The sequence below is a fragment of the Choloepus didactylus genome, chromosome 4, assembly GCF_015220235.1.
Source record: "Choloepus didactylus isolate mChoDid1 chromosome 4, mChoDid1.pri, whole genome shotgun sequence".
Classification (NCBI taxonomy): Eukaryota; Metazoa; Chordata; class Mammalia; order Pilosa; family Megalonychidae; genus Choloepus; species Choloepus didactylus.
In genome coordinates, this window is record NC_051310.1 from 138,589,082 (window position 1) to 138,605,721 (window position 16,640).

Genomic DNA, 16,640 nt, shown 5'->3' on the forward strand with positions numbered 1-16,640 from the left:
GAATAGCCAAAACAATCTTGAAAAGAAAGTACAAAGTTGGAGAACTCACACTATTAAGTTTCACAATATTAAGTTTCAGAACTTAATATTAGCTATTTTAATCAAGACTGTGTGATATTTGCATAAGGATAAACATCAGTGGAATAGAATTGAAAGTTCAGAAATAAACTCACATCTGTGGTCAACTGATCTTCATCAAGGGTGCCAAGACAAAGAAAGAATACTCTCTTCTGTAAATGGTGCTGAGATATCTGGATATCCACATGCAAAACAACGAAGTTGGACCCTAGCTCGTACCATATACAAGAATTAACTCAAAGAGTAAATTAACTCAAAGAGTATAAGAGTAAAAACTATAAAACTCTTGGAAAATAACCTAGGTGTAAATCTTTGTGACTTTGGATTAGGCAATGGTTTCTTAGATATGACATCAAAAGCACAAGCAACAAAACAAATAAATTCAACATTATGAAAATTAAAACTATTTTGCAAAAAGGACACCATCAAAAAAGTGCAAAAATAACCCACAGAATAGGTGAAAATATTTGTAAGTCATATGACTTGTATCTAGACTATATAAACAACTGTACAGTTAGTAACAACAGAACAAATATCCTAATTTAAAAATTGGCAAAGGATTTTAATAGCCATTTCTCTAAATAAAGATACACAAATGGCCAATAAGCACATGAAAAGATGCCCAACATTGTTAGACATTAGGAAAGGCAAATCAGACCGACAATGAGATATGACATCACACCCAAGAAGATGGCTTTTATTATTTTTTAATGGAGAACCACAAGTGTTGGTAAGGATGTGGAGACATTGGAACCTTCATATATTGATGGTGGGAATGTAAAATGGTGCAGCCACTTTGGAAAATGGTGTGGCACTTCGTCAAACAGTTAAACATGGAATTACCGTATTATCCAGTGATTCAACTTCTGGTAATATATGCAAGAGAAATGCAAACATGTCCATACAAAATCTTGTACACAAATGTTCATAGCAAGATTATTCATAATAGCCCAAATGTCTATCAGCTAATGAATGGATAAATAAATATTCATACAATGGAATATTACTCAGCAATAAAAAGGAATGAAGTGCTGATATGTGCTACAACACAGATGAACCTTGGCATAGTTATGTCAAGTTAAAGAAACCAGTTACAAAAGACAATATATTGTATGATTCCATTTATTTGAAATATCCAGAATAGGTAAATCTAGAGAGACAGAAAGTAGAACGGTGGTTACCTAGGGCTGGGTGAATTGGCAGGACTAGGGTAATGGCTAAGGAGTGAGGGTTTTCTTTGGGGGTAATGAATATGTTCTAAAATTGTGATGAATACACAACTCTGAATATACTAAAATTGTATACTTTAACTGGGTGAATTGTATGGTTGTCTACATTACATCTCAATAAAGCTCTTACAGGTGTTTTATTTTGTTCACATTAGTTTTGAAATGCTGGTTAGGCCTCCAAGTGTGTGTGTTAATTAGGCAGTTGTGTTTGTGTGCATACACACACACAAATACATATATATTTGGGAGTCACCAGCATATTGTCTTGGGACTGGATGAGATCACCTAGGAAGACAGTCTAGAATCTAGATCACTGATTGACAAACTACAGATCACTAACCAAATCCATCCCATCATTTGTTTTTGTATGATTTTTGAGCTACGAATGGAATTTACATTTCACAGTTGTTGGACAAAAATGAAAAGAATGCTATTTCATGACATATGAAAGTATATGAAATTCACATTTCCGTTTTCATAAATCCAGTTTTCTTGAAACACAGCCAAGCTCATTCCTTTACATAACTATGGCTGCTTTCACTCTGCAGTGGCAGAGTTGACTAATGATAGACTGCAAGGCCTGCAAAGTCTAAATTATTTGCTGTCTGGCCATTTATAGAAGTTTGCTGACTCTTGATCAAAATAAAAAAGGGGACCAAGGCTTGAACCCTGGTGTGGATTTTCCAATGTGTGGAGAAGTTGGATAAAAGAAAAGGAGCCAGCCAAAGGAGACTGAAATAGAGTGGCCAGTGAGATAATGAGAAGAGAAAATATATACTATGCTTATATTTGTGTTAAAATAAAGAACACAAATATATATTTGTACAGGTGTTAAAATTTTTTGTGAGGATTCGGGTTTTCTATGTGGACAGATATACAAGAATCTGTTAACAGTGATCACCCTTAAAGAATGAGACCAGGCACTGGACAAAGTGGGGCAACTTCTACTTTTTCCTTTATAGTTCTTACAGCTGTTTGAAATTTCCTACCATGAGAATTTTTAATTATATAATTTTAAAAATGCAGAAAAAAAAGAAACTGCTGTTCTTATAATATTAGGTAGAGTGTATGGGATTTGAGTTATGCTTTGACTCCAAAGTCCATGCTCTTTTCATTGTATCAATTGAGTATGTAATTGTTGATCCTGGTGGCCATGCGTTGCATTTTACTATGAGTTTCCTAGGAGGAGATAGAGTTTGCAGTAAAATTTGCAATAAAGTTTAAGATAAATGTCAGCATGATAAAGTAGAAGGGGATGTAGAGGTAGACTTCCAAGTGGGATAGGGACAGAGTTAAGGAGGAAGCAGGAAAAAAAAGTTTGGCTTGATCAAGATGGTTGAGTTTTAAAGAATGATATTGTAAAGCACAAGAGACTACTTGATGGAACTGAATGAAAGTCTGAGGAAGTTGGTATGTTACAACCAACTTTATTGAACATAATGAATTTCAAATAATATTAGTGGAAAGTTATTTTAGCAACTTTTTAAGATGAATTAGAGTGGTGAGAAATTTGTGGAGAGAGGGAGACCAGCTAGGGAACTGTTGCTTTAAATCCTTTTGAGTAAAAGAAAACTATAAATATATTTGAAAAAGGTATTACATATATCAGAAGCTAATGATTCAGAAAATAAGCCTAAAATTAATCAGAAGGAACAAAATTAGAAGAGCAGATGATTCTTTTTTTTGCTTAACATTTTATTGATCGCATACTAGATAAAATTTCACTTACAACAATCTTGGGAACGACCAGCTCTAGTTTACAAGTGGGAAAATTAGAGCTCACAAAAAGTTAAGAAACTTGCCCCAGTTCACCATCCTAATTAATGAGGGGAAAGGTGGGGATTAAAACTTACATGCAAAATTTCAAGTAGAATATTTCAGAAGTCAAAATGAGGTATATCCAGAGTTTGGAAATTGAAATGAAGAAATAGTTTTAATAGTACTTCAGAAGAAGTGGTTATAGTCAATGACTGCTATTTAATATTTGGGTTTATTTAATGTAATTGCAGAAATTCGTGAAAATGTTTGAGCGATCTAGATTTCACCATGAGATTTGATGATAAAACGTATAGCTTCTAGGGATGGAAGTGTTCAAAACTGAATAGAGTAAGAATAAATTTGGCGATTAAAAGAGATACAATTCCTAAAGATACTTAAGAAGATAGAAGTAGAGAGAAACTCTGAAGATAGCACACAGAGTAAGAGAAGAGATGAGACAATGAAGCCAGAATTCAAAATGGTAGATACATTATCATAAACAGTAAAAGATCTTTGTGAGATCTTTAAAGACCACATCAGAATTTATGAATTTAAAGACAGAAAGTTTAATTATATACATTATAATAGGGTTAATTTTTTTATAATGTATATTTTTTAAAAGAATTTTTCAAACCCCCTCAAAGTTGGATAAAAACACATTGAACTTCTATATACTCCTGACTTAGACATACCAACTGTAAACAGTAGTTAAATTTATTCCATCTCTCTTACTGCCCCTTTTTTGACCAAAAAAGATTAGAGGGTTTTACCAAATATGTACACACACAGACACATAACACAACTTATATTTCATTTTGCCAAACCCTCTGATTGTAGGTTATAGAGATCATAACACTTAATTATTATGCATCTTCCAAGATAGGGACAGTGTCCTATACAGCTACACAACTACAATTACCAGTACTGCATCTGAGAAAAATCAACATTAACTCAATATCATGAGGTACATATAGTCCTTAGTCAAATTTCCCTCCTTCATACCATTAGTTTTTAAAGAAAATCATACTACAAAATAATTTTATGAGTCTGGGGTGCTTTCTCTTATAGAATAAAGTGATTTTGTTTACTGTTGGCTTACTCTAGTTGTTTTTTTTTGTGGTTTAGCTTCTTACATCCGTGTTTGACAACAGCATCAAGACCTTTGGAATAGTTGAGAGTGACCCTTTTGACTGGGAGAAGACTGGAACTGATGGCTCCCTAACAACTACCACTACTTCTACAACCCCTCAGTTACATACCCGCTTGACCCCTGCTGCAATTGGGTATGTCCTAAACAGATCATTTAGCAGTGTCTTTCCTAAATGCATTGCGTTAGCAGAAATGTCTTGTATATCATCCACATTCTGTCAGATGATCAAATACCAAGATTAGGAGAAAGGCAATGGATATCTTTGAATTAATGTAGCTCTGTGTATGTCTTGTTTATTATTATTTTTAGAAAGTAACAGTAGATCATGCTGTGAAATGAGAATGAGAGCTTGTGTAACTTGTAGATATCACATTTACGGTAGACTTTCTTCAGAATGAGAGAGGGCATTTTTGTTTACTTCCAGAGAACATATGGAACCTTGGAAAGAATAAAGCAACTCTATCTAACTAAACTGTGCTCAAATTTAGTGGGAACAACTCTATCTAACTATACTGTGCTTAAATTTAGTGGGAACAAAACAAGTATGATGTACCTCTTAAGAAAGTGATTTAATTTTCAAAGTGGATTGGAAACAGGTTATGGTATATTTTCATTTTCTCATTTTTTTGTTTGTTTGTTACTTTTTTTAATGTTTTCTCCTCTATGTGCAGCAAACACTCTTCTTTTTTTGCTTTTTATTTTCTGACCCCCTTTTTTTGTATTTTTTTTAAACTGCTCTGGTTGCTTTAAATTGTTTTGTTAAAAACAAAAAGTGAGTAGGGAAAATCGTCATAGAATGTAAGCTAATTTGGGACATTTTACTTCTAATCTGCTTTGATTTTATATTGAAAGATTGGGTCATTGGGGCTTGTGGAATGAGAAAAACTTGCATGGACTCATAATGAGATGATACCACTGTGTATCTCATTCAAGCATTCCTAAATGTGGAACCCTGACTAGCAGCATCAGAATCATCATAGATGTTTATTTTAATTTTTCATTCCTGGGACCCATTCTAGACCTCCTGAATCAGAATGTCTAGTTATAGGGCATCAGGCATTTCTGATGCTTATCTGGATTTAGAACCCACTGCACTAGTTAAGGCACCTCATTGTACATATGAGGATATAATCCTAGCACTGAAGTGAATTATCAAAGCTTTGCATAATCATTAATGACAGATCTGGAGCCAGTCTAGGAATTTTGATTTTTGTTTTAGTACTTTTGCCCAAACTTCTAGATAACTGTAAGAAAAAAAAAAGAGAAAATAAAACAATACACCAAATGCTAGTGCTAGAGCTCTCATGCTCCTGCCCCACCCCACCCTGCCATAAGGCTGTATAAAAGGCAAATCTAGAAAAAAAAAATGGGAAGAGAGAAGACAGGTATTAGCAACGTGGCTTACGATTGATCTAAAACTGCCACTAGAAAGACTAAACCCATCCTAAGTATGAAAATGCAAAAAAAGGGGGTGGGGGAAGATTGGATCCTGAACTATGGGGAAGTAGAAATATATGTGATTCAAACCACATAGCTTCTGGGGACAGAAAAAAAGACAAAGGAAGGGGGAAACACCCTTTGTCGGTTGATTAGTGAAGAACAGAAGATAGATTGGGTCCAATCAGGAACGAGAAATCACAGTCATTTGAACAGGTAAAGATTGATACAAAGAATTATTATTTATAATAGGAAATTGGAACAATGGGGAATTGGTTAGTAAGAAGTAAAGAGAACTATAAATAATACAGGAATGGCAAATATTAGAATCAGATGCAGCCACGATTCCTGGGGCTGAGATTGAGCACCAAGAAAGAACCTTGCTCCTTCCCAGGGCTGAGATCCTAACCCTGTTGAAAAGAGCACATTCATGGCTTACTTACTGGTCAAAAAGTCACTGTGATGCCATAGTGCAGGAACAAGCTGAAAATCCGTCATCTGGAACTTTCCAGAAATCTGTCTTCTGGAACTTATTGGAAATTGTCTTCTAGGGTCCTAGAGAAAGCTGTTCACTGGAAGTTGTCTCACCAGAGTCACTCTTCTACGAAACTGCTGGTAATGGGGGCTACAGGGGGAAGCTGCTGGTTGCCGTTGGCTCTGTACTGCAGAGCCTGGTATGGAGAAGCTTCCCAGGAAGCAGGTGCTGAAGATTCTGTGATGTTCCAGGAACCTGGTTCTAGAGAAAGCATACATGCTAGGGAAGCTTGCCAAGCAAACACACTGGAACTTTGAAATAAAACACTTTCCTCCCTCAGTGGCTCTCCATTGCCTTCTAACAAAGCCCCTGTGCTAGCTGGTAAGTGAAAATATTTAAAAGGCCCAGATCCATTTTCCCAGACTGGCAAAAAAGATGAATTTGTAGCTGAAAGGCAATAAATCAATGATTGACACAGAAGCAAAAGGAGAAATAAAATTTGGCAGTCAACAAGACAAAGAACTATAAAACCAGGGAGTTCACAGACTCTACCCTGACCACAAACAAAAATCCACTAAAGTATATGGACTTTGCTATACTGACAAAAGAGTTACCATTAAGCTTTGAATCTTGTAAAATACTCCAATAACACAAAAAAAAACAAAAAAATGTGGATTGTGGGAAAATAGCAGAATAAGAAGCTTTAGAATGCAGTCCTTCCACCAGAACAGCTATTAAATAGGTAGGAACTGTCTGAAACAACTATTTGGAATCTCTGGAGGCCAGTAGAACACTGTACAGCATCCAGGTAAAAGTGGGAGAAAAAGGCTGGTAAATTACAGTAAAGACTAGTAAATTGTTCACTCTGCACAGTAGTTACTGGTGCCCCTCCCCCACATTCCCGGCAGGCTACTGTGGGGTCCAGCTCATAGCTAGCTCACTGTTGCCAGAAAGGGACATAAAAATCTTTTTCCCCAATACCAAAGGTGGGCATGACCAGTTGTTAATCACGTCTTTTGATTAGCAACTTGGATCACTGGGAGCCCAGCTCTGAGGGAGGTCATTGTTCCAACACACCCTGGACAAAGGTGGCAGCAGAAGAGACTTATTTTTCTTCGATTTCTTAAGGTTGCAGCAGACAGTTCATTGAAGGCCTACATTTATGGGCAGGTCGAGAAAGCTCACCTTTAGGGAACAATGGAAGAAATTACTGGCATCTTTCCTATCCCTCCCCAGGGCACTTTGGAGCTGGTCTGTGCCTACTTTGTGGGTCCCTGGCCCTGTTTTGGCTGGGAAAGACTAACTTGGGAAACTGCCCTCTGGCATGTCCCCTTCCCAGAATTTGCCCGCCAGGTGAAAGCAGCTTGAGACAAAAAAAAGTTGTGTAAAAACTATAGACGTGGACAGTTTGGGACAAAAGCTTGCCTGCTTTAAACACCCAGGAGAGGGAACTCTGTCACATGGGAAATAGAGGGTGGATTCAAACTCCTATAAACAGAGGAAATCCAAAAGAACTAACAAGTACAAGCCCAGGACAAGACCCAGGCCTAGAAAAGACATGAAGGTCCCCGCACACTACATTTGCCTTGGGCAGACTCTCCTGATAGGAAGGCTGAAGCTCAAGAAAATCTCTGCCATATCACTAGCTGGTTACAAAATCAAGAAACATGAGGTAGAAATCAAAAGTTGGAAAAAACAACTGGCAGAATTATGGAAATGAAAGGCACAACACAAAAGATGAAAAACACAATGGAGACATACAACAGCAAAGTTCAAGAGGAAGAAGAAAACACTCAGGAACTGGAGAACAACACACCTGAAATCCTACACACAAAAGAACAGATAGAAAAAAGAACGGGAAAATATGAGCAGCGTCTTGGAGAATTGACTGACAACATGAAGTGCAAGAATTTACATGTCATGGGTGTCCCAGAAGGAGAAGAGAAGGGAAAGGGGGCAGAAGCAATAATAGAGGAAATAATCAATGAGAATTTCCCATCTCTTATGAAAGACATTAAATTACGGATCCAAGAAGCACAGTGTACCCCGAAGAGAATAGATCTGAATAGACCTACGCCAAGACACTTAATAACCAGATTATCAAATGTCAAAGACAAAGAGAGAATCCTAAAAGCAGCGAGAGAAAAGTGATCCATCACAAACAAAGGAAGCTTGATAAGACTGTGTGTGGATTTCTCAGTAGAAACCATGGAGGCAAGAAGGAAGTGGGGTGATATATTTAAGATACTGAAAGATGAAAACCACCAACCAAGAATCCTACATCCAGCAAAACTGTCCTTCAGATATGAGGGAGAGTTTAAAATATTTTAGACAAACTGACAATGAGAGAGTTTGTGAACAAGATACCTGCCCTACAGGAAATACTAAAGGAAGCACTACAGACTGATAGGAAAAGACAGGAGTAAGAGTTTTGGAACACAATTTTGGGTGATGGTAGCACAGCAATGTAAGTACACTGAACAAAGATGACTGTGAGTATGGTTGAAAGAGGAAGGTAAGGAGCATGTTGGACACCAGAAGGAAAGATAAAGACTGGGGCTGTATAGCTCAGTGAAACCTAGAATGCTCAACAATTGTGGTAAAATGTACAAATATGTTTTTACATGAGGGAGAACAAATGAATGTCAACCATGCAAGGTGTTTAAAATGGTATGATATTGGAGAAAAAATACAACCAATGCAAACTAGAGACTGTAGTTAACGGAAACATTGTATTATGCTTTCTTTAATGTAACAAAGGCAATATACCAAAGCTAAATGCCTATAAGAGGGGGATATAAGGGAGGGGTATGAGACTCTTGGCATTGGTGATTGGTGATGTTGTCTGACTCTTTTACTCTACTTTAGTTTATTCTGTCTTTCCTTTTGTGGCTTTTTAGCTGTCATTTTTTTTCTTTCTTTTGGGGGGGGAGTCTCTCTACCTTTTTTGACTCTTCCTCTTTCTTTGTAGAAGAAATGGAGATGTCCTTATATAGATAATGGTGATGGTGGTGAATACATAAATATGTGATTATACAGGGAACCATTGATTGTTTGCTTAGGACAGAATGTATGGTGGGTGAACAAAACCATCTTTAAAAAAAAACAGGTTGATGAAGAAACCTTGAGGGCGCTATATTGAGTGAAATAAATCAGACACAAAAGGACAAATATTGCATGGTCTCACTGATATGAACTAATTATAATATGTAAACTCATAAACATGAAATGTAAGTTACCAGGATATAAGAATGAGATTAAAGAAGGGAAAGCAGTTGCTTATAATGAACACAGTGTTTAACTATGTTGAGCTTAAGTGTTTGGAAATGAACAGAGGTGACAGTTGCATGTTATTGTGAGAGTAACAGTGCTGAATGGTGTGTGAATGTGGTGGAAAGGGGAAGCTTAGAGTCACATATGTCACCAGAAGGAAAGTTGGAGGTTAAAAGACGGGAATATATAAAAGATTGAATTTTGTGGTGGACAATGTCTGTGATTAACTGTACAAATACGAGAAATCTCTTTCGTGAACTTGAACAAATGTGTGACACTATAACTAGATCTTAATAATAGAGGGGTATATAGGGAAAAAATACACCTTTTACAAATTATGTACTACAGTTAGTAGTAATTTAACATTCTTGCATCAACAGTAACAACTGTACTATACCAATACTATGAGTCAGTAATGGAGGGGGTGTGGTTAGGGGTATGGGAGGATTTGAGTTTTCTTTTTTGTTTTTATTTCTTTTCTGGAATAATGGATGCACAACTGTATGATGGTACCATGGGCTATTGATTGTGCACTTTGGATGATTGTATGGTATGTGAACAATCTCAATAATACTGAATTGAGAAAAAAGATTCCCAGGAGGGTTTCAGCAGCTGGTTAGAGCCGGCAGAAGAAAGAATCAGTGAACTCAGAGACGACATTTTAATTAAGTTAGACTGAGGAGTAGAAAGAAAAAAGAATAATAAGAAGCAAAAATAGCCTAAGACACCTCTGGGATACCACCAAGTGTACTAATATATGCATTATGGGAGTCCCAGAAGAAGAAAGAGATAAAGGGGCAGAAAAAATTGTCAAAAAATAATGACAGCCTTCCCACACTTTGCAAAAGATATGAATAAGCACTTCGAAGAAGCCCAGAAGACACCAGACAAGATGAACATTAAGGAAAACACACCCCATCATACATTGATCACATTATTGAATGCAAAGGACAAGAAGAGAGTTCTGAAAACTGCAAGAGAAAAGCAACATATTACGCACAAGGAAGTCGAAATTAGATTGAGTGCGGATTTCTCATCAGAAACCATGGCGTCAAGAAGACAATGGGTTGAAATACTTAAAATGCTGAAAAAAGGGAACATTACTCCCAACTTCACTGAAGTAAAAAAATCTATAAGAGATACTGTGAACAACTGCACAATGATAAGTTAGATAACCTAGGTTAAATGGACAAATTGTTAGACGCACACAAACTACCTACATTGACTCAAGAACAAAAACAAAATCTCAGCAAACCAGTTATTAGTAAAGAGCTTGAATCAAGTATCAAAAACCTCCTAACAAAGAAAAGCCCAGGACCAGATAGCTTCACAGGGGAATTCTACCAAACATCCCAAGAAGACTTCACTCTAATTCTGCCCATTCTCTTCCCAAAACTGGAAGAGGAGGACTTCGTGGAAAATGAAGGAATAGGGAGGGATCTGCATGGTCCACTCATCTCCCAAATGTCTGAACCAACTTTTCTGGAACTCCAGAGACCAGGGGAGTTCTGTGCAGTACCTAGGGAAGTGCAGGAAGAAGAGACTAAGAAACCACGGTCACAGACTGTGGGTAATTATATCTGTGGCTTCTGGCACCCATCCCCCACCTCGGAAATAAGCACCGTTGAATAGTTTGATCCCTGCTTGGTGGACTGCTGCAGACTGGGATGGCCATGCAAGTCCTCTGCACCAAGTACAGAGGGGGACACAGCTGGTACTGATCTAGCTATTGGCTGGCAAATCTAAGAACACTGGATCCCACTGTTCTAGCCCATGCCAGGAGGGCACCCCCTTGCCATTGTTTCAACCACATCAGAGGCAGAACTGGCAAAGGGCCAAAAATAACCTGCCTTTGTAGGGTTGAAGGGAATAGGTTGCCAAAGGATTGTCATCTGCTGGGCAGGTCAGAAAAGTGCACTTTGGGGGAAATGTCAAAAAGGAGGCTCGGTGCAGAGCGCCATCTGCTGAACAGGCCAGGAAAATGCAACCTTCAGAAGTGGGAGGAATAAAAAGCTTTTAGGAGTCTTTCCTGAACCTGGAGAGGAGGATGTGGAGAAAGAGGCACACTTATTCACTGTTGGTGAGAATGTAGAATGGTGCAGCCACTCCAGAAGGCAGTTTGGCAGTTTCTCAGGAAGCTAAGTATAGAATTGCTGTATGATCTGGCAATCCCCTTACTAGCAGTTTCCCTAATTTGCTAGGAAACAAATGGCTCAAAAACTTATGAAAAGATGCTCACCTTCACTAGCTATCAGGGAAATGCAAATCCTCCTCTCCCCTGGTCCCTTTGGATCCAGTCTGCACTCCCTGCACTGGTACCTGACTCTGGTTGGCAGGGAATTATGAAACAACTGTCAACGAAAAGCCTTAACACAAACCCAATCAACAAAAAAATCTTAGATGAGAGAGAAGCTGACCTTCAGAGTAAACCATCAAGAGAGACAGATGTCCAGATATCAGCAAAAAATTATAAATCGTACTACGAAACAGGAAGACATGGCCCTGTCAAAGGAACAAACTAAAACTTCAGGTGAGATACAAAAGTTGAAACAACTAATCAATGATGTTAAAACAAATTTCCTAAATGAATTCAAGGAGATGTAGGAAATATGGCAAAAGGGATAAGGATATTAAAAGATACTCAGGATAAAGAAGAGTTAAAAGGCAGGCAAAAAAATATGTAACAGAACTTACAGAATGAAAGGCACAGTAGAGGAGACAATAAATATGACAGACATACAAAAGTGGATTTGAATAGGCAGGAGTAAGAATCAGTGAACTAGAGGATAGGACATTGAAAATCTTACAGATGAAAGAAAAGATAGAGACAAGAGTGGAAAAAATGGACCAGAGTCTCAGCATACTGAATGACAGCATGAAGGGCACAAATGTATGCATCATGGGTATCTCAGAAGAAGAAAGGAGGAAAGGAGCAGAAAGAATATCTGAGAAATAATGGTCAAAAATTTCCCAACTCTTAGAAAGACATCAATATACAGATCCAAGAAGCAGAACATACTCCAAACAGAATAAATCCAAATAGACCTATCCAAGACACTTAGTAATCAGACTGTAAAATGCCATAGATGAGAAAATTCTGAAAGTAGCAAAAGAAAAGCTATTCATCACACACAGGGGAAGCTTGTAAGACTAAGTTCCAATTTCAACAAATGGTGTTTGGAGAACTGGATATCCATATCCAAAAGAATGAAAGAGGACCCCAATCACATACCTTACTAGTGTATAGAAACACTACTTTTGCACATCAAGGGACTTTATCAGGAAAGTAAAAAGGCAGCACCCGCAATGAGAGACAATATTTGGAAACCACATTGCAGATAAAGGATATGTGTATATATAAAGAGGCACTACAACTCAACAACAAAAAGACAAACAACCCAATTAAAAAATGGGCAAATGACATGGACAGACACTTTCCGAAGAGGAAATACAAATGGCTCAAAAACTTATGAAAAGATGCTCACCTTCACTAGCTGTTAGGGAAATGCAAATCAAAACCACATTGAGATATTATCTCACACCTATTGGAATGGCCTTTAGTAAAAAATAAAAACAAAAACAAAAACAAAAAAAACAGAAAATTACAAATGCTGGCGAGGATGTGGAGAAAGAGGCACAATATTCACTGTTGGTGAGAATGTAGAATGGTGCAGCTACTCCAGAAGGCAGTTTGGCAGTTTCTCAGGAAGCTCAGTATAGAATTGCTGTATGATCTGGCAATCCCCTCACTAGGTATGTACTTGGAGAAACTGAAAGCAGGGACCACAGACATTTGCACACCGATGATTGTAGTGGCATTATTCACGATTGCCAATACTCGATAGGTAGACTTGCTGCCGTCCCCCCTACATGGGGCATGACTTCCAGGGGTGTAAATATCCCTGGCAACGTGGGACATGACTCCCATGGATGAGCCTGGACCTGGCATCATGGGGTTGAGAATGCCTTCTTGACCAGAAGGGGAAAAGAAATGTAACAAAGTTTCACTGGCTAAGAGACCTTCAGATAGAGTTAAGAGGTCATTATGGAGGTTATTCTTACGCATTATGTAGATACTCCTTTTCAGTTTTGAGTGTATTAGAATAGATAGAAGGACATACCTAAAACTGTTGAACTGTAATCCAGTAGACTTGATTCTTGATGATAGTTATATAACTATATAGCTTTTATGGGGTTAACCGTTTGTGAAAATCTTGTGACTGATACTGCCTTTATATGGTGTATGGACAGACAAGTAATAAAGACCAAAAATAAATAAATAAATAATGGGGGGGGATAAGGGGTGTGTGATGTTTTGGGTGTTCTTTTTTATTTTTACTTTTTTGGAGTAATTAAAATGTTCTAAAATGGATTGTGGTGATGAATGCACAACTGTATTGATGATACTTGATCCATTGATTGTATTCTTTGTATGAAGTATATGGTGTGTGACTATATCGCAATAAAATTGCATTTCAAAAAAAAGAAAGAAAGAAACCTGGCTAACCACCTTAACCAAGTGATCAAAGTTAACATCATCAGTAATAAGACATTGACATTATCCACCTCCTATTGTGAGGCACTGAGAAGGGCACAATATAATTCTTGCCAAAAATACATAACCTCAGTCTATTCGTGAGAAAACCCAGATAACCCCAAACTGTGGAATATTCCACCAAATAACTGGCCAGTGATCTTTAAGTATCAAGATCATGTAAGATAGCGAAAGACTGAAAGGGGATATGACAACTAAATAGAATGTGGGATCCCAGATTAGATCCTGAACAAAAAAAGGTACTTGTGGGAAAACTGGTGAAATTCAAATAAGGTTTGTAGATTAATTAGTAGGATAAATATCAGTGTTTTATTTCCTAGTTTTGATAATTGTACTGTGATTCGTAAGATGTTAAAATTAGGGAAAGATGGTGATGGGTATATGGGAACTCCTCCCTATGCTGTTTTTACCACTTTTGTTTAATTCTCCAGTTATTTCAAAATAAAAAGTTTTTAAAATACAGATGATTAAAGGAACAGTGAGAGATGTTCATGGTGTCTTTTTTTAGTTAGTATTCCAAAAGTCTTCAGCAGATAGCAATGTAAATGGATTGAAAAATTGACTATGTATGGCCCAGAATGCTGAATTTCTTATGAGAGGGAGAATTTAAGAGGATGCCTTTTTGTAAAAGGCCAGATAAATATTTGTGGACTCTATTGTCTCTGTCACCATTACCACTGTCATGTAGTACAAAAGCAGCCAGAGACAATATGCAAAGAAATAAGCATGACTATGCTCCAGTTAGAAGGTTTTCCGTCATTTTCAATACTCTGGAACAATTTATAGAGTATTGAGACTATCTGGTCTTTGAAGGATCAGTACAATTTTCTTGTAAAACCATTGGGGTCTGGTGCTTTTATATGGTGTAATTCCTTAATAATTCTATTTCTTCTATAGAAATATTTGTTTAAACTTTTTAACTCCAATGTGGTCAGTTTGAGTAATCTGCATTTCCCAAGGAAATCATGCATTTCATCTAGTTTTTCAAATTTCTGTACTCAGTACTGTGACGTCTGGGCCAGGATATAACTCTTACCCTAAGAGTGATTCACCTAGAAGATGCCTATTTTTCAATACATAATAATTGCATGTGTCAGTATAATCTACTGAATAATGTTTTTCTACATTTAGACATTCCGGATCACTTCTAAGAAGAGATGGCATTTTGTTCTAAATATTGTGTTCCTTCAGTAATATTTAAAAACAAACAAAAACTAGTGTGTAGTTATAGAACATAAGAGCTAGCAAGGTTATTGCATAGTGAATGATAACTGAGAACTACAAAAGCCCTTCATGGACTAGCATTCTGAAAATGTGATAGCTAATCGTGTAAATAAGACATGAAGTTACTTTGAAAGAATATATAGACATGTGCTGATTAATATTTACATATTTGCTAAGTAGGAAGCAGACTGTCTATTTTTCTCCCTACATCAGTTCTTGCAGAGCTATATGAACTGTATAGTTGCAGAATTTCTTATTTCTCCTCGAGGGAAAGCCTTCTCTTCCTCCTTCTTGTATCACTAGGGCCTTGCATATAGTAGGTGCTTAATAAAAAGTCTGTAAATGAAAAATCAAATGCACATTTCATAGTATAAAATACAACTTAGCTTATTGATCTGACACTTGCTTATTTTCTTACTATAGTTTTAACATTTTCCTGTTTGTTTATTTTTGTTATTCTCGAAGAAAAATGGGTAAAGAATAAACAATTTTATTATAATGGACAAAGACTTCTTGTGAAGTAGACTAAATGTTATTTTTAACTTTTAAAGTGATCATCCATTCAGTGAGTTATTGTATTGGAATCTGTATTTTAAAGTCAGCTTGAGAATTCTAATTGATTGTTTTAGAACTTTTATTCTGTAGAATTGGCCCAGTCTAAGTTTCTTAGGGATTCTTTTTTGTTTTGTTTTATTCTCTTAATTGTATGTGGACCTCATCATTTGAATGAAGAGACCAAATGTAGGTAGGTCTCATAGTATTTTTCATTCTGGTGTTTTTAAGTTCTGCCTTTTTTTCTCCCACATTTTTAGAATTGCAAATGCCACTCCCATCCCAGGAGACTTGCTTCGAGAAAATACAGATGAAGTGTTTCCAGATGAACAGCTTAGTGATGGAGAGAATGGTATCCCTGTTGGTGTGTCACCAGATAAATTACCTGGATCTCTGGTACAACCTCATCCCCAGGAGAAGGATGTCTGGGAAGAGATGGATGTCAACAGGAACAAGATAAAGCTCGGGATTTGTAAGGTGTGCATCTTACCTAGAAAGTGATATCTTTCTGTGTGCTTATTTTTCTCCTATTGTGATAGGAAAATCTCATGATTCTCAGATTTGAATAAGTAGATAGAACAGTGTATTACTAGTTATTGAAATATTTGTAATTGCAGTCTGTTGGTTAATTTTGTCCATAACATTCAGCTTAGAGACACCAAGACATTCATCTTTATCTTGTATTTTGTGGGGAAAATGAAAGTGTTTTTAAAAAAAGTAATAATCAGATACCAAGACTAAAAGAATGGACATCTATAGAATAGAAGCTAATAGTCCTTCCAAATAATGTGACCAGACAATGGTTCCTTATTTAAGGGAGGGCCAGTGGAGATATGGGCACCCATTCTAAAAACTGTCTCAAATCAAGGTAGGGAAGACAGAGTTGGAAGTAGGAAATCATCCATCTCA

At 36.9% G+C, this 16,640-nt stretch overlaps 1 protein-coding gene across 3 annotated transcripts in view; it reads left to right on the top strand.

Annotated features, from left to right (window-relative positions):
* Positions 1-16,640, top strand: part of TTBK2 (tau tubulin kinase 2) — a 296,380-nt gene that overhangs the window by 236,884 nt on the left and 42,856 nt on the right. For all 3 annotated transcript variants that reach the window (XM_037834173.1, XM_037834174.1, XM_037834175.1), the window contains 2 exons: positions 4,191-4,348; positions 15,992-16,208. In XM_037834173.1, coding sequence (XP_037690101.1) covers positions 4,191-4,348; positions 15,992-16,208 — 375 coding nt within the window. The remainder of the gene's footprint in view (positions 1-4,190; positions 4,349-15,991; positions 16,209-16,640) is intronic.